This window comes from Cnephaeus nilssonii, assembly GCF_951640355.1.
Source record: "Cnephaeus nilssonii genome assembly, chromosome: X".
Lineage (NCBI taxonomy): Eukaryota > Metazoa > Chordata > Mammalia > Chiroptera > Vespertilionidae > Cnephaeus > Cnephaeus nilssonii.
Window position 1 is genome coordinate 72033275 of NC_137071.1, and position 26519 is coordinate 72059793.

Sequence of the window (26519 nt, forward strand, 5' to 3'; positions counted from 1 at the left end):
CCACATTTGTATGATAACTAGCATTTTGTGAAATTTCAATGAGTACTAAGTAGTATGAATACTAACAATGCTTTGAGACCAACATTAAATTATTGATTCTCATGCTAATTCCATCTGTCAGGATTATTATCACTTGATTTTAAAAATACTTGGTTTTGAAATACCCTTGGCACTTTGTATGTTCAACAGCAGGTATCCATTGATGTTTAGAACAAAAATGGTTCTGATGTCTCACCCAAGAAAGAAAACAGTTGACCTTCTAAGTCTTAACAGGTTGTTTCTGATTTCTTCTTCACACTTTCCAGTTTTCTTTTTTGTGATTGATATTTTCTAGAGTCCATGTACAGTAGGGTAGGGAAAGGTCATGGTGTATACAAAGTGACCTTATGATAAAATTCAATGTTGAAGCTCCTTTACAATGGATGAAATTAAGCTAGGCTGACAGCTTTCTACTAGGATTTGTCCTTTGTAGGATGCCAGAATTGGACCCCTGAAATATCTCAGTAAACACTGTAAAAACCTATGTAAGTTAACAGGTATCTACTGTATGTTGGTCTGTTTTTTGGTGTGTATACTATAAAAGTACATGTTGGCTTAGAAATCAATGGCAAAATTAAACAACCTTTGGAATATCTGGTAATGAACTGGCCATAGGGGCAGAGCAGAAATGACTATATTTCTAGTTATAGACTTTCTCGCAAGCTTTTACTATCAGATCTTCAACATAAATTTATTTATTTCTTATTAACAAATGTTACCCCAAAATTTAATGAAAATATTTATCCCTTGGAAAGAAGTCTGACCATCTGGTGGTTCAGAAGATGGATATAGCTGTTCTATGTAGCTATCTCATGGTCAGAAATGTCCATATTGGCATTTTGTTTAATATCTTCCTGTCTAACTAGTTAAAATAGAAAACTGTTCTCTATTTTTTTATGTTGTTTCTGATTTCTCAGTAATGTGCTAAATGGAAAAGTCAATACTCTTGAAATATATAGTGTACAAATGAAGTTGTAAACACCCAATAAGGTCATTTTGCTATTTCTCTGTTCCTACAGAAACTCGACATATTGCATGAAGGTGTCAATGTCCTTGACTGTTGCAGAGAATGAATCAGGCCTGTGCTACAATAGCAGGATCCGCTACTTAGAAAAATCTGAAGTCACTAAAAGAAAAGAGATCTCCTGCCCAGACATGGATGACTTTAAAAAATCTGAGCAGGAGCCTGATGTTGTATGGTATAAGGTAACTCAGCATGGTGTTAAATGCATTTTGTTAACCTTAAGTCAATAACTGGTTTAGGGATAGGAAAAGGGAGAGATTTTATTTATATTTTTTTAGTATTAGATATTTTACTGAGAATTCACCAGATCCATAATTAAATAATACAGAGCTATAAATTTTATATACCTCTGGTTTCCATGCACTTCCATCAGCATATGTCAGAAATAATCCCACCTTCTGCAACTGATAAGCAATAAGTAAAATCTCTCTTCACTTCAATTAATGAGAGCAAATGGGAAGAGTTAAGACTTAAGAAAATATTTGAATGATGTAGAAATATGATTTACTGTTAGGGACAAAGCCCATAATTACTAGTAATAGTACTTACAAAGAATAACAACTGTTATCATGATCTGAATTATGAGAGCCACTGCAGTTAATGCAGAGGAGAAAAATGGGCCCAGTATAGGTTATTTCTTGAACACAAGAAATGTGTTTAGCTAGAAATAAAATTGAACAGAAGAGAGTTAAAGGAAGTATTCATCGAGGTGTGGCATGGGTAAGAAACTGTGCTACTGAAAACTGGCAAGGGTGGTGTGGGCCTGTCCAGAGCTGTGGTCTTAGTGGCACATATGGACTGTGGCAGATAGAGGGGGGTTGGGAAGGATAAATACTCTAACCCCTCTTAACACCTTCCTTCCAGTTTCCTGCTAGTACCTCCCCCTCTCCTCAATGTGAACTCAAACAGAAATCAGAGGGCAAAAACAGGAGTTAGAATAAATAGTATTCAGCTTTCCTGGTTATAAAGTAGGGCAGACAAGGGCAGAGAATGGATCTAGGGGAAGAAGTAGAGAAATAACCTTACAACATTTAAGCTATGATAGTTTGACTGCTAGCCAGAGGCCCTGCAGTCCTATAATAGGACTGAGCAACCTCTACAAGCTCTGAGCCACAGTGGTTGAAACATGGTAGAGTTTTTAATATGATGACCAAGGAGGTTTTCTACACAGGTGCTGTGCACATTTTTGAAACAAAACATACATAAAATGTGTAATAGGTTGTTTTTATAGGATCTGACAGACCCTTAGTTCCCAGGGAAGCCTAAATCCTAACTTCTACAGCTGCCAGTCGTTTTACATTTGGAAGCCTCTCCATTTGACACCTGGAGAACTCAACAATAGATACCAAGAACATGTCCTGAACTAGAACCTCAAGCCTCTATGAGAATTGTCCTCCCCCTTTTTTATTTTTTAAGGAAGATAAGATTCTCACAGGTAAAAGAAGCATGAATATTATGCTAAGTGAAATAAGCCAATCTGAGAGAGACACATATAACATGACCTCACTTATTCGTGGAATCTAACAAGCAGAATGAATTGACCAACAAAATAAGACCCAAAGCAGGGAGGCATGGAACAGATGGACATACCTTGATCTCAGGTTGAGGGGGACAAGAAAAGATAAACCAAAGAATTTATATACTTACTAGTGGCCTGGTGCACGAAATTTGTGCACTCAGGGGGTGGGTCGCCCAGCCTGGCCTCTGTCCTCTAACAGAGCGGGAGCCCCGTGATTGATCGCCCCAAAAAGGTAGGCCCCACCCACACATCCAGGGTTCCTCTATGGATTACCCCAAAGAGATAGGCTGGAGCTGGAGGTCCTGCCTCTGCAGCATGCGAGGGGCTGTGGAAACCCTGATGGAAGCTGCGTGAAGCAGCTGCTGGGACCTGCCCCTGCAGTGCACACACAGCTTCAAGCCCCGCCCACCCTGGTGATGGGTTGTGATGGCATGACTGCATAACAGTGTGAGGGCATGATGACCACCTAGGCTTTTATTAGTATAGATAGGCATAGCCCATGGGCATGGACAATAGGGTAATGAAGACATGGGGTGTGGGTAAGGGCTAGGAGGATGGAGGGAAGGAGGGAGAAGGGAGATATAATAAAAAGTATATTTAAAAATAAATTAATTAATTAAAATAAGCATGAAGTTCTTTATGCATAAATATAGAATATTCATAATTTGTTGGACTCTTTATGCCATCATCAGCCTTGTTAGAAATTATTAAATACTTGCTATGTGCAATTCACTGCGCTAAACTTGATCACTATATTATCTCATTTATATCTCAATGCAACTCTATGTAGTGGGCATGATTATTCTCATTTAATAGAGAAAAAAAGTGAGGCCTAGAGGGATATAGAAACTTGTCCAAAGTTACTCAGCTAACAAAGTCTGGTTTGTATTTAAGGATGTGTGACTTCAGAGTCCCTTTCCTGAAATGGGCCTGGGTATAAACCCAACCTTGATCACAGGGATTTCTCTAGGATGCAGCACTATTGCAGAGGATCCCACCAAAAGATAGAATAAGATGGTTTTGTTTCAATTTTATCCTTGAAGAAGGGAGTTTGGCTATCTCAAAAGTTAGCATCTAGAAGTAAAATTCAGGACATCAGCCTTCTCTTACAATATCCATTCTACTATTTCTTCTTCTTATCTTTTTGCTAAATTCTTTCTTCCCCTTTATTTACATCTGTAGATATCAATATTGCAATTGTATGCCATAACAATTTATTCATTGACAAAGCTTACCCTCAATATTTCTTAGAAATGTACCAACAATGGTGAAGCAATTGGATATTCCAGTTATGCCTATATAATGTCATTTAATATTTCTACATTTTACAATTGATTAATAATAATAATAATAATAATAATAATAATAATAACAGATATTTATTGAGTACTTACTATATTCCAGGCTCTGTTTTAAGTGCTTTAGTTATATTAACTCAATCTCTAATACTATTATATGAGACAGGACTTATTATATCCATTTTATAGAAGTGACTGGAGACTCAGAGTAATCAACTGACTTAACAAAAGTCACACTGCAGTTTTTGACTTGCAGTTTAGCTAGTGGGCTCATCCTCTTTGTCACTCTACCACACTAATGGATCAGGATAATATACCAGACTCCAAATTTAAATTTAAAGAGTACCTGAAGCTCCTAGATAGGTTGTTAACTCAACTTCCAACACAGGTTTCAAGAAAATCTTTGAAAAAAATGTATGGATGTGTTAGGAAAATATTTCCTTTTAGTTAATATTTCTATAATATGCCCTGCTTATTTTGCAGTTGTGCATTGCCTGTCAGGCTGAACATAATGTAATTTTGCTCTGTGGAAAGAAGGGCACACTTGTTCAGAGTTCATTTTGGTATACATCCAAAGTTAGAAATGTTTAATGTATTATCTCCAGTGTTTTAACTAGGAAAAGCATGTCTTTATCATGATCCTTTTCCAAGTCATCTTTTCAAGTATATGTAATATTTAAACTGGTTTATTTTTCATTTGTTCTGCTTTTTGCTTAGTCTTTAATCATTTTGTATCACTCTCATGTTCTATCATGGTTTCCTAGCCTGTCTGAAATATGTTCTGATAGGCCTTTAAAGTCTATCCTTTTGTGCCTACACATAACCACAGCTGGATAGGGGAAGATCAGGTGGCACTTGATTGTGTTCATAAAATGACTCAGACTATGCTGGTTGTCCTGGGAATGTAAAAGATATGTGTAAAGGCTCTGTAACCCCTTTATCTGAACTCTATCAGTTAGCAAAAAGAAATAAGGCGAGGGAATATGCTTTTAGCACTTCCTCCTGATACTCTATGAATGAGGCTTAGACATTAGGACAGATTACTAGTATACAATAATGTTAGCATTTTTATAAAAATTTTTGAAATAAGAGCTACAGATTATTTTGTTTGTCGAACTAAGAAGAACACTAGAACAACCTCATTATTCACTGAGAACACTTGTCATAGGAGTATTGAATCCCTTTATCCCATTTCTACACAAAAGAATCCCCTAACTTTAATAACACATCAGTAATGAAAAATAGGAATGCATACTTTGGGGTAAAACACTCATCTATGTGATTAGTTACCTCAGTTGATAAAAGACTAATGCCAATGTGGCCAAGGCTACCAGTTTGAATTTTCCATTTTCTTGCCCTAACGATCTTAATTTCAGATGTTTGTCATTGGTTATGTGGGATGGATTGGGGCATTGATGGATATTTCAGTTAAAATGTATTGATTACTTTATTTAACTCTTCATTTATTCAACACATTTATTGATTACTTTATTTTAACTCTTCATTTATTCAACACATACCATATGCTAGGAGCCACACTAGAAACTGGGAATAGTGAAGTGACCAAAATACACATATTTCCTTGTTCTCATGGAGGTGGATATATAAGAGTTTCTCCTCAACACTCCAGGAAGGAGATACATCAATTAAGACATCTAAAGAGCAGCTCCTACCCTAACCAATTTGGCTCAGTGGATAGAGTGTTGGCCTGCGGACTGAAGGGTCCCAGGTTTGATTCTGGTCAAAGGCATGTACCTTGGTTGCGGACACATCCCCAGTAGGGGGCGTGCAGGAGGCAGCTAATTGATGTTTCTCTCTCATAGATGTTTCTAACTCTCTATCCCTCTCCTTTCCTCTCTGTAAAAAATCAATAAAATATATATTAGAAAATAAAGACCAGCTCCTACTTGAAGGAAACAGTATTTGCATCAAGTAAAGGACTGTAGACATACCTCTGTTTTAAACTGTAGATAGCAGAGGAAGTGACTTCAGAGGAATGGCAATGTGAAAGATCCCCTTAGTCTCTCCACCTGAAATTACAAGTTGACCAGGTATGACTCAATAAAGAACTACCTGCTCAACAAAAGGTACACCTAAGAGATCCACACATTGAAGCATCTAAAGTTGGGCAAATAGAAACAAACAGGTGACAAGGCAGGATAACTCAAACCGCCACAGATGTAGCCCTGCAGCCTAGAGGTGACCCCTGGCTCAGCCTGGAGAGGGAAGGAATCCGGCTGTCACGGGCACGTTCTTCAGCAGCAAGGTATAGAGATTTTTGCTGGACAATCCTTTAGGAGTAAGCAATGTGAACTGCGGCTGCTGAGAGGCCTGGGAAAGGACATAGTGTAGGGGTTCTGCTGTGGTTGTTGGCTGTTGGGTGGTCAGTGTTCCAAACAAAGAAACAGAGCCACAAAGCCCTGCTGCCATTTAGACTCCCTAAACTCATCTCCTTGGTGTTGGGTTGCAGAGCATATTATCTTCAAATCTGTAGTTGGAGTATGTGGGGAGGGAACCCAGGAAGGTCTGAGGTTGCCTTTATCCAGAGGACAAAACAAACTCTACCATTCAGAATCAGGGCTAAACTAACAGCAGCCACTGAGGCCATCTTTGGGATTTTACAGAGCTAAAAACTTGAGATTCATCGCCATCCACTGGAAAATTGTATAAAGACCTCTTCAAAAACACCTGCTACAGAAGTGCCAACATACTAGTATACTTAGGTATCTAAACAGAGAAGGAGCCCATAAAATTCCATGAATAACCAAGATAGAGAAGCCGTTTAGAAACAAAATTAAAAATCTCCAGAAAGCAAACTGGAACACATGGAAATATGTGACATAAATTGCAGAGAATTCAAGATTGCAGTTCTAAAAATATTCAATGAGATGCAAGAAAATACAGACAGACAATTTACTCAGAAAACAAATTAATGAACAAAATGAGTAACAAAGAGATTGAGGCTAAAAAAGAACCAAACAGAAATCCTGAAGATGAAGCATTTAATTAAGATCAGTAATGAGCTACTGAGCATAGGAATTAGAACTGACCAGATGGAAGAAAGAATTAGGGATATCAAAAATAGAATCTAGAAAAAAATGAAAGAGCTCTATGAGAACTATCTGACTCCCTCAGAAAAAGCAATATTAGAATAATAGGCATATCAGAAGAAACAGTGAGAGAGAAGGGAACAGAGATCATATTGAAACAAATAATGGATGAGAACTTCTCAACCTATAGAAATAACTAGATCCTCAAATCCAAGAATCAAGCAGAACACCTAGTTACCTTAAACTAAAGAGTCCCTCTCCAAGGCACATTGTATTAAAACTGTCAAATATTAATGACAAAGAAAAAATTCTCAAAGCATCCATGGAAATGAAGGAAGTGGCCTACAAAGGAAAGCCCATCAGATTATCATCGGACTTCTCAGCAAAAACTCAACAAGCCAGAAGAGAATGGAACCAAATATTCAAATGACTGAAATAAAGAAATTACCAGGCAAAAATAATATATCCAGCAAAGTTATCTTTCAAATATGAAGAATAAATAAAAACTTTTCCAGACATAGAAAACCTGAGGGAATTTGTCACCAGAAAACCTCCAATGCAGGAAATACTCAAAGGAGTTATTCCCTGAAACAAAGAACATACAGTCACAACACTAAGAATAAGATCACAAAAAAATTTACAGCATAAACAGGAATAATTTGTGACAACAAAAACATAAAAGGAGAGGAGGTAAAGGTGTGACCTGGCAAAGGAAGATGCACTCAAGAGAAAATAATAACTACTGTACATCTGCAACTTTATTTTTCATAAACCTAATGACAATTACACACAACAAAACCCAAAACTGAGATACATAGCTTAAAAAAGGAAAAAAAAAGTAAAGAAGTATGGGATACCACCAAACAAAAACAGCAGACCAAAACAAAAAGGAAAAGAACCACTGCAGACACAGAGCTACCAGAAAATGATGAATAAAATGGCTATGGGAAATCGTCATACATCAATTGAATTAGCCTAAATGTAAATAGATTGAATTCACCAATAAAGAGGCATAGAGTAGCAGATTGGATCATATGCTGTCTTTAAGAGACACATCTAAACTGCAAAGACAAAGGTAGATTTAAACTGAAAGGGTAGAAAATGATTCTCCAAGCAAATAATATACACAGAAAAGCAGGTGTAGCCATATTTACATCTAACAAAATAGATTTCAAGATAACAATGGTAACAAGGGACAAAGATGGACATTCTAAGACATAATACTTCTTAGTATATATGCACACTATTAGGGAGCACCAAATTATATAAAGCAACTACTCATTGAACTAAAGGAAGAAACAGACCAAAACACAATCATAGTTGGTGACCTTAATACTCCATTAACAGTCTAGATAAACCAAATGGAAATAATTGACATTTACAGAGCTGTTCATCACAGAACATCAGATTATACATTTTTCTCTAGTGCACATGGAACATTATTAAGGATAGACTATATGTTGGGTCACAAAACTAGCCTCAACAAATTCAAGAAGATTGAAATTATACCAAGCATATTCTCTGCACACAATGCCTTGAAGTAAGAAATCAACTGCAAAAAGAAGTAAAGAAACCCACAAATATGTGAGATTAAACAACATACTACTAAAGATGACTGGATCAAATAAGAAATAAAAAGTGACACCAAGACATATAGAAACAAATGAAAATGACAATATGGCACGTCAAAACTTCTGGGATGCAATGAAAGCAGTAATAAGAGGGAAGTATATATCATTACAGGCCTAGCTCAAGAAACAAGAGAAATCCCAAATAAACAACCTATCATCGCATCTTACAGTACTAGAAAAAGAATAAACAAAATCCAAAGAAGAAATGAAATACTAAAAATTAGAGAAGAATTTAATTAAGTAGAGAAGAAACAGTTTATAAAAAATAATACACTAAAGACCTAGATCTTTGAGAAGATTAATAAAATTGACAACTCCTAGGTGGATTCACTAAGGAAAAAAGAGAAAAGACCCATATAAACAAAATCAGAAATGAAAGAAGACAAGTTACCACAGGCATCACAGATATACAAAGGGATACACAAAGGATCATATTAGAATACTATGAAAGCCTATAGTCTAACAAATTCAATAACCTAGAAGAAATGGGATAGTTCCTAGAAATATATAACATTTCTAAACTAAATCATGATGACTTTTAAAATCAAAATAGACTGATCAGCAGTGAGGAAATTAAAAAAAAAAAACACACATAAAAAACCTCCCAAAATAAAAGTCCAGGACCAGATGGCTTACCAGTGAGTTCTACTTAAACATTCAAAGAAGAATTAAAACCTATCCTTCTCAAACTCTTCCAAAACACTGAAGCAATACTTCCTAACACATTTTATGAAATCAACATAACCCTGATAGCAAACCCTGGAAAGGATAACACACACACACACACACACACACACACACACACACACACACACACAAACAACTGCAGTCCAATATCTCTGATGAATACAGATGCAAAAATTCCAAACAAAATACTAGCAAATTGAATACAACAATACATTAAAGCAGTAATACATCACAATCAAGTGGGGTTTATTCCCAGAGGCACAAGGATGGTTCTACATATGCAATGTAATACATCATATTAACAAAAGAAAGGATAAAAATTATATGATCTTATCAATAGCTGCAGAAAAAGCATTCGATAAGCTACAACACTCACTTATAATTAAAACATTCAATAAAATAGGTATAGAAGGAAAGTACTCCAACATAATAAAGGCCATATATGAGAAACTATCAGCTACTATTATATTCAATGGCAAAAAACAAAGCATTCAATTAAATTCAGGAACAAGATAAGGATGTCCACTTTCACCACTCTTATTCAACGTTTTTCTAGAAGTCCTAACCAGAGCAATAGGCAAGAGAAAGAAATGAAAGTCATCGAAATTTAGAAGGAAGACGTAAAAGTGTCACTTTTTGCAGATGATATGATTCTGTACATAGAAAACCCTAAAGACTCCACCATAAAACAATTAGAAACAATAAACAAACACAGTAAAATTTTAGGATACAAAATCAATGTACAAAAATCCACTGCTACCTGTATACTAACAACAAAACTTCAGATAAAGTAATGAAAAAAATTAATTTTGCAATTGCAAACAAAAGAATAAAACACCTAGGAATAACTTAACAAAGAGTGTGAAAGACCTATATTCTGAAAATTACCGAGCATTATTAAAAGAGACTGAAAATACATAATGAAATGGAAAAATATCCTGTGTTAATGGATTGGAAGAAGCAACATATTTTAAAAGGCCATATTATACAACACAGCATACAGATTTAATGCAATTCCCATCAAGATTCCATTGTCGTTTTTTAAAGAAATAGAACAAAAAATCATCAAATTTATATGGAACCACAAAAGACCCGAATAGCCAAGACAATTCTTTTTATATATATACTAGTAGCCCATTTGCAGGATTCAATCCTGCAAGCGGCTGCTTCGGCCGCGTGCACTGCCTCTGCCGCAGCCTTTGTGGCCACAACACCTGCACCCGCGCGCTGCTGACGCCCGCCGTGCTCCACCCCGCCGTGCTCCGCCCCGCCCCACCGCGCTCTGCCGCGCTCTGCCCAGCCCTGCCCCGCCCTGCCGTGCTCAGCTCCGCTGCACCCCGACCCACCGCGCTCCGCCCGGGCTTTCCCTCTGGCAGCCACCTTGCTTTCCGCTTTTCCTCCCTCTTCCTTCTAAGTTGTCTTCAGTCTTCACTCCTCCCTCCCTCAGCGTATGCAAATTAACCGCCATCTTTGTTGGGTAATTTGCATACTCGCCCTGATTGGCAGGTGGGCGTGGCTTTGGCCAGTGGGCGTGGCTTGGGCGTAGCGAAGGTGCGGTCAATTTGCATATTACTATTTTATTAGGTAAGACTAGGGGCCTGATGCATGAAGATTCATGCAAGAATGGGCCTTCCTTCCCCTGGCTGCCAGCACCGCCTTCACTTTGGCCGTAGGCGCCTTTCCACCTTGGCTCCAGCCCGGAGCCACCTTTCTGCCTTCGCTCAGGCCCAGAACTGCCTTTCCACCTTCCCATGCTGCCCAGAGGCCCGGAGGTGCTGGGGCTGTGCAGAATGCCTGTGTTGTCCTCGCAAGCATCCTGCCCCGCCCCCGGCACCTTCATAAGCAAATTAATCCACCAACTTTGTTGGGTTAATTTGCATGCTCACTCCTGATTGGCTGGTGGGTGTCGCGAAGGTACAGTCAATTTGCATCTTTCTCTTTTATTAGTGGAGATATATTTTATTGATTTCAGAAAGGAAGGGAGAGAGAGCTCAAAACATCAATGCGAGAGAATCACTGATTGGCTGTCTCCTTCAGGCTCCCTACTGGGGATGGAGCCCACAACCCAGGCAAATGCCCTTGACCAGAATCAAACCTGGAACCCTTCAGTCCACAGGCTGATGCTCTATCCACTGAGCCAAACCCGCTAGAGCAGGCAATTCTGAGAAAAAAGAATGAAGCCAGAATTGTCACATTACCTGACTTCAAATTATACTACAGAGCTACAATAAAACAACATGGTATTGGCAGAAAAACAGACTCACAGATCAATATAACATAACTGAGAGCCCAAATATAAAACCTCATATATATGGACCAATCATTTTCAACAAAAGAGCCAGAAACACACAATGGAGTAAAGATGGTCTCTTCAATAAATGGTGTCTAGGAAAACTAGAAAGCCACATGCAAACAAATGAAACTGGATTACAGTTTGTCCCCATGTACAAGAATTCAAAATGGACTTCATATCTAAATATAAGATCTGAAACAATAAATTTCATAGAAAACATAGGCACTACATTTATGGACCTTGGCTGTAGAGAATTTTTTATGAATTTGACCCCAAAGGCAAGGGAAGTAAAGGCAAAAATAAATGAGTGGGACTATAACAAACTAAAAGGCTTATACACAGCAAAAGATACAGGCAGCAAAACAAAGAAGCAACTGACTGAATGGGAGAAGATATTTGCAAACAAAAGCTCTGACAAAGGGTTAATATTCAAAATATATAATGAACTCATAAAATATATAATGATCTCAACACCAAATGAACAAACAATCCAATTAAAAAATGGGCAAAGAACTTGAAGAGAACTCGCCCAATAAGACAACAAAAACAGATCCAGAGACAAAGAAGCATCGATCAGACCATCAAGCCTCAGAGGGAAGGTAGGGGAGGGTGGGGGTAAGTGAGACAGATCAACCAAAGGACTTGTATGCATGCATATAAGCCTAACCAATGGGCACAGACAAGAGGGGGGCGAGGGCATCAGTGGGAGGTGGGGGGGGGGGAAATGGGACAATAAGGACACATATGTAATACCTTAATCAATAAAGAAAAAAAAAGACATACAAAAGGCCAACATATATATGAAAAGATGTTCAACCTCACTAGCTATTAGGGAAATACAAATCAAAACTACAATGAGATACCACCTCACACCAGTTAGAATGGCTATTATCAATAAGACAAGTAATAACAAGTGTTGGAGAGGTTCATGAGAAAAGGGAACCCTCATTCACTGCTGATGGGAATGTAGACTGGTACAGTCACTATGGAAAACAGTATGACAGTTCCTCAAAAATTTATGAATTTAGTTACCATATGATCTAGCAATCTCTCTTCTGGGTATATAGCCGAAAAAGTCAAAATCATGTATTTGCAAAGATATATGCACCCCTATGTTCATTGCAGTATTATTCATGGTAGCTAAGATATGGGAGACAACCAAAGTGTCCTTTGAAAGATGACTGGATAAAGATGTGGTATATATACACAATGGAATACATATACACAAAGGAAAGATGAAATACTGCTATTTGTGACAACATGGATGGACCTTGAGAATATTATGCTAAGTGAAATAAGTCAGAAAAAGCTAAGAATCTTGATTTCACTCATATGTGGGCTATAAAACTGAAACTCATGGACACAGACAGCAGTATGGTGGTTTCCAGAGGAAAGGAGGAACTGAGGAAGGGGGAGAGAGAGAGAGACATGATTGGTTGCCTCCTGCAAGGGCCACAACAGGGATCAAACCTGCAACCTGGATATCTTCCCTGACTAGGAATTGAACCCACAACCTTTCAGTGTAAGGGATGATGCTCCAACCGAGTCACATAGGCCAGGGCCAAAATGTCACATATAATTATTTACCTAAAGGTGTCTAGTAAGTCAATCCTGGTTGTCCTTGGAATGTAAGGGGTTATTAAAGAGGTTCTATATCTCCTCTATTTGAATTCTATCAGTTAGCAAAAGGAGGCGAAAATACTTATTGGTAGCTATTATCTTTTTATAGATGACAAAACTGAAATAGCTTACAGAGGGTCACTTAGCTAACACATGGCCAATTAGGTGTTCACATCCTGAACTTCTGACTTCTAATGTATGTTTTTCTTATAACACCTCTCTGATTTCTCTGCTATATGCATTATATGCACTCAATCATATCATTGGTATAAATAGAATGCTTTCTCAAAATTGTTATTTCAGAAACAGTTCCTGAAATTCTTCTAAAGGACTCCTTAATAACTCTAAGTGTCCAAAGCGACTCAAATGAACCAGAAATAGAGATTTTCTTTAAGATCAAACTGAAATTAAATAAAAGGAATTATAACATAGGGACCTTAGAGCCCATCTAGCACAACTTATTTCTTATATATGAGGAAACAGAAGCCAAAAGAGGCTAAGTGATATGCTTAAGTCTAATAAAACCTATTGCTCCTTTTTATTTTGATATTTACAGAAAGCTTGGAGGCAAGCCAAAAGACATGAATGAATATATTTATGTATGTACAGGGTGTATACATACATTAACAGCTAATAGCTCAATTTATAAATGAAAAGTATTTTAATAAATACTGCCCTTTTGGGGGCATCCTATATATTTAAAAACTGTGATCATTCCACACTTTCCACTAACAAACTCTATATTTATGATATATCATGGCTGTGAGAACAGCACAGCCATGAACATAACATGACTGTGAGAACAGTTCAATAGTGTTACAGTTCAATAATATTACAGAGTGGCTATGGAAGAGCATGGCTATGAGGTAGTGCTGGAGTGAGGCCTCTCTTTGGCTAGACAGCTTTGCTCTGGTCTGGTTTGCGTCACCTGCTCTTCTTTGGTCTACTGTGTTCTGCACCTACACTGGCCTGCTCTGCTCTGCTCTGCTCCAGAGGGATGTCTTTGATGTTTCAGCTCTGGCCAAGGAAACACATTCTTTTTCTTTTAATTTAAATTCTTTATAGTTTAAAGTATTACATAAGTCTCCTTTTTCCCCTATTGACCTCTCCCAGACCACCCCCACCCCCTAGCACATGCCCTCACCCTCCGCCCCCGTCTGTGTCCATTGGTTATGCTCTTATGCATGCATATAAGTCCTTTGGTTGATCTCTCACCCCCTCATGCCCTGCCTTCCCTCATAGGTTGGACAGTGTGTTCAATGCTTCTATATCATTGGTTCTATTTTTGTTCATCAGTTTATGTTGTTCATTATATTCCACAAATGACTGAGATCATGTGATATTTATCTTTCTCTGAATGACATTTTTCGCTTAGCATAATACTCTCCAGGTCCATCCATGCTGTTGCAAATGGTGAGAACTCCTTCCTTTTTACAGCAGCATAGTATTCCATTGTATAGATGTACCATAGTTTTTTAATCCACACATCTGCTGAGGGGCACTCAGGCTGTTTCCAAATCTTAGCTATGGTAAATTGTGCTGCTATGAACATAGGGGTACATATATCCTTTCTGATTGGTGTTTCTGATTTCTTGGGATATATTCCTAGAAGTGGGATTACTGGGTCAAATGGAAATTCCATTTTTAACTTTTTGAGGAAACTCCATACTGTTCTCCACAATGGCTGCACCAGTCTGCATTCCCACCACTAGTACAAGAGGGTTCCTTTTTTTCCTCATGCTCTCCAGCACTTGTCGTTTGTTGATTTGTTGATGATAGCCATTCTGACAGGTGTGAGATGATACCTCCTTGTTGTTTTGATTTGCATCTCTCAGATGATTAGTGACTTTGAGCATGTTTTCATATGTCTCTTGGCCTTCTGTATGTTCTCTTTCAAAAAGTGTCTATTTAGGTCCTTCCCCCATTTTTTGACTGGATTGTTTATCTTCTTTTTGCTAAGTTGTATGAAGTCCCTATAAATTTTGGAAATTAAATCCTTATTGGATATAATATTGGCAAATATGTTTTTCCATGCAGTGGGCTTTCTTGTTGTTTTGTTGATGGTTTCTTTTGCTGTGCACAAGCTTTTTATTTTGATGTAGTCTCATTTGCTTATTTTCTCCTTAGTTTACATTGCCCGGGGAGCTTTATCAGCAAAGATATTGCTGTTTTGCTGCCTATGGCTTCTTCTAAGATTTTTATGGTTTCTCATCTTATGTTTAAGTCCTTTATCCATTTTGAGTTTATTTTTGTGTATGGTGTAAGTTGGTGGTCTAGTTTCATTTTTTTTGCAAGTATCTGTCCAATGGGAATCACATTCTTTAGTCTTTGGTGTAAAGAGAAAGTGTGCTCCCTGAATCAGAGGGGAACTGACTTATATAAACAGAAGTCCCTACCCCTGGCCCCTGATTGGTCTGGCCTCATGCAAGTAAGCACTATAAATCTTCACAGTTTTATTGTTCTAAAAAAAAGTACTGGAAACTTCACAGTTTCCAATTGATAGGAAAAGCCACGGTTTTATTTGTTGAAATGTAATTTTAAGGACTCCTTTATAAGGCCTGGCTCATATATCAGGAAAAAAAGTGCAAGTGGGATTTCAGTATGGGAGACAGGCAGTTCAGTGCAGACTTCTCCCTGAAGTTCAGTTTATGTGAGAGCCTCTTATTTAGACACAGCTGCTAAATTCTGTTTTTAAAAATTTGAACCCAGTTAGCTACCAGGAATCTTTTGTACATATCCTCTTTCTCAAGGTCCACTATACATAAACATATACACTGAATGGCCAGATTATTATGATCTCTGGATGGATAATAATCTGGCCACTCAGTATATATATATATATATATATATATATATATATATATATATATATATATATAGAGAGAGAGAGAGAGAGAGAGAGAGAGAGAGAGAGAGGCCTGGTGCATGAATTCGTGCATGGGTGGGGTCCAGCCAGCCTGTGGAGGGGCATGGGCGGTTGGCCGGCCTGCCTGCTGGTCAAACTCCTGGTCGAGGGGACAATTTGCCTATTAACATTTTAGTATATAGGATATACACTGAGTGGCCAGATTATTATGCATTCAGAGATCATAATAATCTGGCCACTCAGTGTATATCTCCCCATCCTCCATTTTTATAAAAATGGGTACATATGCACATATTACTCTTCATCTTTTCTCCTTACACATAGATGTATCATCAACACCATTCCATATTTATAATATAGATCTAATTGATTTTTAATAGTTGTATCATAGTTCATAGGATAGAAATAACCTTGTTTTTTCCAATTATTCTTCTGATGGACATTCATTTTTTCTAGTTTTTTTTTTTAAACACAGTGTTAAAAAAAACATCTTTGTAAACATACATATATCTTTATATTCATTTTCTACAAGATAGAAATGCTCTTTGTTACCACCATTATTCAAACTTGTTTTGGGATTTTTAGCTAATACCCTATGAAAATTAAATTAAATATGCTCTATAAATATTGAAAAATAATATATTTTTTTCAGATTATATAATTGTATATAGCAAGAAAACCCAAGAGACGCAACAGAAACAAAATTAGAATTAATGAGATAATTTGGTAAGGTAGCTTAATAAAAACATATAAAACATTCAACAGCTTTTGTTTTTGCTAGAAATAATCAGTTATACATATAAAAGAGTAAATGAAATTATTCCATTTACAACAATGAAAGAGTGTAAAACATTTTGTAATACAATTAACAAAGATGGGAGGAGACCTATATAAAAATATAACTTTACTTAAGGACATAAAATAGGGTCTAAATTAATGGTGCGTCAATGTATTTCTGCATGGGAAGATCTCAGAATTTTTAAAAAAAATTATGTTTTTCCAATTTTATATAAATAATTAACCCAATGTGCTAGAATATCAATTTTTATAATTATATAACATATTAAATATTATAATATTCATATGGATGAATGAATGTACCAGAATTATTAAGAAAATATTGCCAGGCCAGATTGCTCAGTGGTTGAGTGTCAACCTATGAACCAGAATATCATGGTTTGATTCCTTGTCAGGGCACATGCCAAAGTTGTGGGCTTGATCCCCAGTAGGGGGCATGCAGGAGGCAGCTGATCAATGATTTTCTCTCATCATTGATATTTCTATCTCTTTCTCCCTTTCTCTTCCCATCTGAAATCAATACAAATATATATTTTTTAAAGAAAATATTGGGGAAAAACATTTTTGAGAAGGGGTTTATTCTACCTGATACTAAAACAAAACATCAGCGATTAAAATAGTAAGTTTAAAAAAAAAGATAAACAGATCATTTGAATAGAATAGAGAATGCAAAAACAGACAAAAATAGGTATGTATGAGAAATTAACATATGATAACATTTCATTTTAATGGGTATGCAAGGGGGATAATAGTTTATTAAATACAATGTCCACATAATTGACTATCCACTTGTATAAAAATAATTAGATCTCTGAGTCATATAATCCTATGTAATAAAGAAATAATATGAAAGTGACAATCACTCCAACACACAAGGTGGCCACCACTATGTGGTCAAAGATGGCTGCCCCCATGTGAACACAAGATGACCACCACAAGATGGTCGGCCCGGGAGGACAGTTGGGGGTGACCAGGCAGGCAGGGGAGGGCAGTTAGGGGCAATCCGACCAGCAGGGGAGCAGTTAGACATTGATCAGGCTGGCAGGAAATTGGTTAGGGGGTGATCAGGCTAGCAGGCAGAAGTGGTTAGGGGCAATCAGGCAGGCAGGCATGCAACACTTGGGAGCCAGCAGTCCTGGATTGTGAGAGGGATGTCCGAATTGCCATTTAGGCCCGATCCCATGTGATCGGGCCTAAACGGGCAATCGGACATTGGGATTGGGCCTAAACGGGCAGTCAGAGATCCCTTGAGGGGTCCCAGATTGTAGAGGGTGCAGGCTGGGCTGAGGGACACCCACCCATGCACGAATTTCGTGCACCAGGCCTCTAGTTCTATATAATAAAGGGGTAATATGCAAATTGACCATCACTCCAACACACAAGATGGCCGCTCCCATGTGGACACAATATGGCCATCACAAGATGGTCGGAAGGGGAGGGCAGTTGTGGATGATCAGGCCAACAGGGGAGGGCAGTTGTGGATGATCAGGCCAACAGGGGAGGGCAGTTGTGGGCGATCAGGCCAGCAGTGGAGGGCAGTTGGGAGGGACCAGGCCTGCAAGGGAGGGCAGTTGGGGACAACCAGGCCAGCAAGGGAGGACAGTTAGGGGTGACCAGGACAGCAAGGGAGGACAGTTAGGAGCAACCAGGCCTGCAGGGGAGAGCAGTTTGGGAGACCAGGCCTCCAGGGGAGGGCAGTTGGGGTCAACCAGGCCTGCAGGGGAGGGCAGTTGGGAGGGACCAGGCCTGCAAGGGAGGGCAGTTGGGGACAACCAGGCCAGCAAGGGAGGACAGTTAGGGGTGACCAGGACAGCAAGGGAGGACAGTTAGGAGCAACCAGGCCTGCAGGGGAGAGCAGTTTGGGAGACCAGGCCTCCAGGGGAGGGCAGTTGGGGTCAACCAGGCCTGCAGGGGAGGGCAGTTGGGGGCGACCAGGCCAGCAGGAGAGGGCAGTTGCGGGGGACCAGGTCTGCAGAGGAGGGCAGTTTGGGGTGCCCGTGTCTTCAGGGGAGGACAGTTAGGGGCGACCAGGCTGGCAGGGGAGGGCAATTAGGGGCAATCCGGCCAGCAGGGGAGCAGTTAGGCATTGATCAGGCTGGCAGGCAGAAGTGGTTAGGGTCAATCAGGCTGGCAGGCAGGCAAGCAGTTGGGAGCCAGCAGTCCTGGATTGTGAGAGGGATGTCCGATTGGCCATTTAAGCCAAATTCCGGTGTGATCAGGCCTAAATGGGCAATCGGACGGTCGGATCGGGCCTAAACGGGCAATCAGACATGCCTTGAGGGTTCCCATATTGGAGAGGGTGCAGGCTGGGCTGAGGGACACCCCCCCCCCGTGCACGAATTTTGTGCACCGGGCCTCTAGTGTTTAATAAAAATTACAGATGGATTGTAAGGAATTAATTTCATCGACTAAAATTGTAATTTAGGAATGACAATTTCTAAATGCTGTGACTTATTAAAATGTGGTAAGCTTCCAAAGTTGAGCTTTACATTGATTTATCTTGCTAGACATCTTGACAGTTTTCTTACAAGGGGGAAAAATTATTGAATACCTCATAATACTACCACCATATCACCAACACCTTCTTGCTAAAAAAATTGTTTGGGAAAATGCTTGCTGATTTTGAATCCCTTTTAGAAATGTAATGATATTAATATGTGCCTTCTTTCATAACCAAAAAATTACACTCCATCCTTACATTTTCAATATCATAACTAGAATTTTCAATGATACTTTTTTCCCAGAAGGAATGAGCTGTGAAACCCATGAAGTCTTAAGTTTGGTGTGCACAAAAACCATATTTAGTGACATAAAATTAAAGATCCATTTATTCTTGTCCCCCCTCCCCTTTCCAAGTCTAGCATTAGAAGTGGGAGAAGAAGTTTTTTTTTACTATTTGTAAATTATAAAGAATATGAGTTAATATGGACTAAATGAGTATTTGATATATGTAAGAATCACTGCTCTTTGAATCTGGGGACCTGGATTCTGGTCCCTATTCCATCATTATTGTGGATAAAAAATTGGGCTATCACTGGACCTCTATTTCCCCATATATAAATAGATGTCATAATGTCTTCCATATATCTGAGATGTGTTATAAAAATCTATTGACTGAAGTTATGCTTGATATTGGCTGCTACTATAGAAAGGGAAATGTTACATGGGAAGCTAGAAATATAGTTACCCTAAGACATCTCAGATACTAATTGGCAATTTAATATTGAGTTTTTAGTCATATTATTCTGTTTAATCTACACACATAAAATTCATCCTTTTGCCCATTAGTGTGGCTCAGTGGTTGAGTGTTAGCCTATGAACCAGGAGGTCACAGTTCAATTCCTGGTTGGGGCACATGCGCAGGTTGCAGGCTCCATCCCCACTGGGGGGCATGCAGGAGGCAGTCGATCAATGATTCTCTCTCATCATTACGTTTCAGTCTTTCTCTCCCTCTTCCTTCTTCTCTGAAATCAATTTTAAAATGTTATCCTTTTTACTTGTACAATTTGATGTTTTGTCAAATGTATGTACCACAATCAGGTTTTTCCATATCCCTTTATAGTAAATGTCCTCCTTCTAGCCCCAGTTCTTGACAAAAACTGAGCTGTTTTCTGTTATTGTAGTTTTACATTTTCCAAAATGTCATAGAAATGAAATTGTATGTTATGTGGCCTTCTGTGAAGTCTTATTTTACTTAGCATAATACATTTGATATTTGTCTATGTTGTGCTATACACTGAATGGCCAGATTATTATGATCTCTGAACACATAATAATCTGGCCCCCTTTTCTCTCTCTCTTTTTCTCTCCATATATATATATATATATATATATATATATATATATATATATATATATATATATTAGAGGACCGGTGCATGAATTTGTGCATGGGTGGAGTCTGGCCAGCCTAGCCAGGAGAGGGGACATGGGCAGTTGGCCAGCCTGCCTGCTGGTTAAACTCCTGGTCGAGGGGACAATTTACATATTAGCCTTTTATTATATAGGATATACACTGAGTGGCCAGATTATTATGCATTCAGAGTTCATAATAATCTGGCCGCTCAGTGTATATCAATAGTTCATTCCTTTTGTTCTGAGTAGAAGTCCATATTCCACTGTAGAGATGTACCATTGTTTAGCCATTCACCTGTTGATGACCATTTGGGTTTTGGTGATTAGGAAAAGAATGACTTTTGAGTGTACAATTTCCTGATTTATCAAAATGACATGCTTTGTCAAACTGAAATTAAACAATATTTAATACAAAAATTAATTGCAAAGGATAACATTTCAAAATTAAAAATTAAAAAATTCTATTCAAAAGTTATCTTTAAAAACTAAGACATGTCAAAAAAACAAAGGAACCAAACAACAAGAGCTACCAATAACCAAAGCTGGAATAATTTGAGCAACTAAATTATGTAGTTATAGTAAAATAATTATATCTCAAGTATAAACTGAAATATGCATGTGTCCACACTAATATAAGTAAATAATTGAATAAATAAAAAAATAGAGAAGGGACAAATCTTTCAGAATTCCATATTGTATATGTAGATACTCTTCTCTCAAGGAGGCCAGGCTACCTTGAGTGTGGGCTAAACTTAATGTCTAACTTCCAAAGAATGAAGTTTGGAAAGGAAAAAAAAGTAACTTTATAAAGGAAAAACTTGGCACATATTACCTTAACCAAATGATCAAGGTTAAGGTCAAGCCCTTTATCAAGGGCTATTTTGGTAATATAAAGTAGAGCATGGGAATGGCAAATCTTCTTTCAATGTGCATGCTTTTCTCAAATTTAACAGGGGTTTGCTGTTGATCTTTCCCAAATTTTTATAAGAATCCAGGCTTAGAAGAGACTTCCTGTATATCCTTAATAACATTCAACGGGTAAAAATAGATAAAAGCAAATAGACTCTCATCCTTACACAGCAGCCCTGGACTCCGCAACCATGCACAAACAACCAAGCCTTATATAGCAGCCCCAGGCACTGTGACTGCTCCAGCACCCACGAAAGTAGCCACCGCCCGCAGCCACCAGAGGAGTAGCCACCACCCATGACAGCACGAGGAGCAGCCACCCCACAATCCCCTGAGGAGCAGCCACCGCCTGCAACCACCCAATTGAAGGCCATAACAAGAGATAAGGAAGGCAACTTCATAATACTACAGGGATTGATACAACAAGAGGATATAACTCTGGTAAACATATATACCCCAATGCAGGAGCACCCAAATACATAGAAAAACTTCTAGAAGATATCAAGGGAGAGATCGGCAGCAATATGTTCATAGTAGGGAAATTTAATACCCTACTGACATCACTGAATAAATTCTCTAGACAAAAAATCAGCAAAAAAAAAAAAAATAGCAATCCTAAATGACTCCCTAGATCAGATAGACTTAATTGACATCTTCAGAACATTTCACCCCAAAGCCACAGAATATACATTCTTCTCAAGTTCACATGGGACATTTTCAAAGATAGACCATATACTGGGTCACAGGCAAAGTCTCCTCAAATTCAAAAAGTTTGAAATCATATCAAGCATCTTCTCAAACCACAATGGAATAATATTAGAAATAAACTACAATAAAAAACAATAAAAAAATTCAAATACTTGGGGGCTGAATAGCATGCTATTAAACAATGATTGGGTTACCAAAGAGATCAAAGAAGAAATTAAAAACATCCTGGAAATGAAATCACAACAATCCAAAATCTAAGGGACACAGTAAAAGCAGTGAGAAGTTTATAGCTCTACAGGCCTACCTCAGAAAACAAGAAAAATGGTAATAAATCATCTAAATCTACAACATGAAGAAATAGAAAGGGAGCAATAAGAAAAGCCCAGATTGAGCAGAAGGAAGGAGATAATAATGATCAGAGAAGAAATAAATGACAGAGACAAAAAAAAAATCAACACAAAAGATCAATGAAACAAAGAGCTATTTCTTTGAAAGGATAAATAAGATTGATGAACCTCTATCCAGGATCACCCAAATAAACAAAATCAGAAATGAAAGAGGCAAAATAACAACAGACCACACAGAAATACAAAAGATTGAAAAAATACTGTGGACAAATCTATCCAACAAACTAAATAACCTAGAGGAAATGAACTCATTCCTAGAAAAATACAACCTTCCAAAACTCAATCAAGAAGAATAAAAAATCTCAACAGGCCTATAACTAAGGAGGAAATTGAAGCAGTCATCAAAAAGCCCCCAGCAAACAAAAGCCCAGGGCCTGAAGGCTTCACATCAGAGTTTTACCAAAAATTCAAAGAACTACAAACTATTCTTAGACTATTCCAAAAACTTCAAGTGGAAGGCACACTTCCAAGCTCTTTCTATGAAGCCAGCATTACCATAATACCAAAACCATATAAAGACAACACAAAGAAAAAGAATTACAGGCCAATATCCCTCATGAACTTAGATGCTAAAATCCTCAACAAAATTCTAGCAAATCTGATCCAGCATTACATTAGAAAGAACATACACCATATCCAAGTGGGATTTATTCCAGGGATGCAAGGATGGTACAATATCCACAAATCAATAAACGTGATACATCACATAAACAAATTGAGAGATAAAAATCACATAGTCATACCAATTGATGCAAAAAAAAAAAAGCATTTGACAAAATCCAACACCCTTTCCTGATAAAAACTATCAGCAAAGTGGGAATAGAGGGATCATACCTCAACATAATAAAAACCTTATATGACAAACTTACAGCAAACATCATACTCAATGGATAAAAACTAAAACCATTTTCCCTAAGAACAGGAACAAGACAGGGATGCCCACTATCACCACTCCTGTTGGACATAGTACTGGAAGTGCTAGGCATAGCAATCAGACAAGAAGAAGAAATAAAAGGCATCCAAATTGGAAAAGAAGTAAAATTGTCATTATTTGCAAATGACATGATATTGTACATAGAAAACTCTAAAGCCTCCATCAAAAAACTACTAGAACTAATAAATAAATTCGGTAATGTAGCAGGATGCAAAATTAACACCCAGAAATATATGTTTTTTTTATATACCAATAATGAACTCACAGAAAGAGAAACTAAAAAAAAAATCCTATTTACTATTGCAACAACAACAACAACAACAAATAAGATACCTCAGAATAAATTTAACCAAGGAGGTAAAGGACCTATACTCAGAAAATTACAGGACACTGAAAAAAAGAGAGAGAGGAAGACATAAACAAATGGAAGAATATACCTTGTTCATGGATTGGAAGAATCAACATCATTTAAATGTCCATACTAACTAAAGCAATCTATAGATTCAATGCAATCCCCATTAAAATACCAATGGCATACTTCAAAATCCTAGAACAAACTCTCCAAAAATTCATCTGCGTTATAAAAAGACACCAAATAGCTGCAGCAATCTTGAGAAAGAAGAACAAAGTTAGAGGGATCACAATACCAGATATCAAGCTATTCTACAAAGTCACTGTTCTCAAAACTGCCTGGTACTGGCACAAGAACAGACATATAGACCAATGGAACAGAACAGTGAACCCAGAGATCAACCCAAGCGATTATGCTCAATTAATATTTAACAAAGGAGACAAGAGCATACAATGGAGTCAAGACAGTCTCTTCAATAAATGGTGTGGGGAAAATTGGACAGATATATGCAAAAAAATTAAAGTAGACCACCAACTTACACCATAAAAAAATAAACACAAAATGGATAAAGGACTTAAAAGTAAGTTGAGAAACTATAAAATTCCTAAAAGAAGCCATATGCAGCAAAATAGCAGACATATGTTGTAGCAATATCTTTACTGATACAGCTCCTAGGGCAATGGAAACTAAGGAGAAAATAAATGGGACTACACCAAAATAAAAAGCTTTTGCACAGTGAAAGAAACCATCAACAAAACAATAAGAAAGCCCACTGCATGGGATAACATATTTGTCAATGTTATCTCCGATAAGGGTTTAATCTCCAAAATTTATATGGAACTCATACAACTTAACAAAAAGAAGATAAACAATCCAATCAAAAAATGGGCCAAAAAAAAAATGGGCAAAGGACCTAAATAGACACTTTTGAAGAGAAGACATACAGAAGGCCATGACACATATGAAAACATGCTCAAAGTCACTAATCATCTGAGAGATGCAAATCAAAACAACGAGGTACCATCTCACACCTGTCAGAATGGCTATCATTAACAAATCAACAAAGAACAATTGCTGGATAAGATGTGGAGAAAAAGGAACCCTCCTTCACTGCTGGTGGAAATGCAGATTGATATGGCCATTGTGGAAAACAGTATGGCATTTCCTCAAAAAGTGAAAAATGGAACTTCCCATTGTCCCAGTAATCCCACTTGTAGGACTATATCTAAGAAACTAGAAACACCAATCAGAAAGGACATATATACCCCTATGTTCATAGCAGCACAATTCACCATAGTTAACATTTGGAAACAGCCTAAGTGCCCATCAGAAGATAAGTGGGTTAAAAAACTGTGGTACCCACGCCCGGGGGGACGCTCTTCTCTGCCACACCAGGAGGAACCCAAATCATTTATGATTGAAAGGTTCTGTTGGATGGTCGAAATTCTCCCATGGCTCAGATCCCACCCTGCCATCTGCCCAATATCCCGGGAGTCACCAGCCCTGGCACCTTAATCGAAGACTCCAAAGTAAAAGTAAACAATTTGAACAACCTGAACAATCATGACAGAAAGCATGCAGTTGGGGATGATGCTCAGTTTGAGATGGACATCTAACTGCCCTGCAAGATTCAGAAGAACAGCAGCAATGCTGATACCTGTGTGTATACCTGATTTGGCCAATAGGATCAACAATTAAAACACAGAAGCAGTACCAGCAGTCCCCCATTGCAGTGCCCCTCCTCTTCCTCTGGGTGCCAAATGATGCAAAGATGAGCTTCATCTGACTATTTCTTCTTCCTGTTTCCTGTCCCCCTTCCCACTTAGACAGATTAGATTGAAGGCCTGTGGCGTATTTCTGTAGAACTAAGCAGCCCACAAAGGAAAACAGTTGAATTCTGGCTTCCTTAGTCGTTTTTGTATTGAGATACACCTCCCTCTCCCTCCAATTACAAAAAAAAAAAAAATCCCAAATCAGATATCAACCTACCACAATTGCTGGCTTCCAAAAAAGTCTGGGGAAGTGTTACAGAGGTGTTCTGGGTTCAGCATTGTTCATGTTCTTATCCTGTGTCTCCTCCCTGTCTTCCACCCATGGTTCAGTGCTACAAGAGTCTGGTTTGGGGGTCTTCAAAACCAGAGGGAAATAAACAAGAAAAGAGCTGCTCTCTCTTGTCCCTTAAGGTGTTTGTCCCTGGGGCAAGCACAGGTTGTACAACTCTGGTAGCACTGTCTGTGACACTGTTCTGAGGTCTGCTTCCCCTCCATCCTCTTGGAGGAATGCCTTCTGTCTTTGGTATAATAGTTTATCTTTCCATTCCTTTATTTAGCACATGTGTGCAAACATTTTTAAACTCTCTACATTAGAGGGGGTCGTCAGTAACCAGCTGTTCTTTCCTCCTCTTCTATTCCTCCCTGTTTGCATCATGTTTCTTGCAGTCCTATTGTATGGTGAGCAACCAAATGATTTCAGAGATAGAGCACTTTGAATAAGGCCTGATCATAGTATTTAAGCATGATTTTGGAAGAG

General features: G+C 38.1%; 1 protein-coding gene across 1 annotated transcript in view; it reads left to right on the forward strand.

Annotated features, from left to right (window-relative positions):
* The window catches only part of IL1RAPL2 (interleukin 1 receptor accessory protein like 2), a gene marked incomplete at both ends in the record, with an annotated part of 1477463 nt that overhangs the window by 769633 nt on the left and 681311 nt on the right, over positions 1-26519 (forward strand). Inside the window, one exon of the mRNA XM_079764395.1 lies at positions 1059-1245. Coding sequence (XP_079620521.1) covers positions 1059-1245 — 187 coding nt within the window. The remainder of the gene's footprint in view (positions 1-1058; positions 1246-26519) is intronic.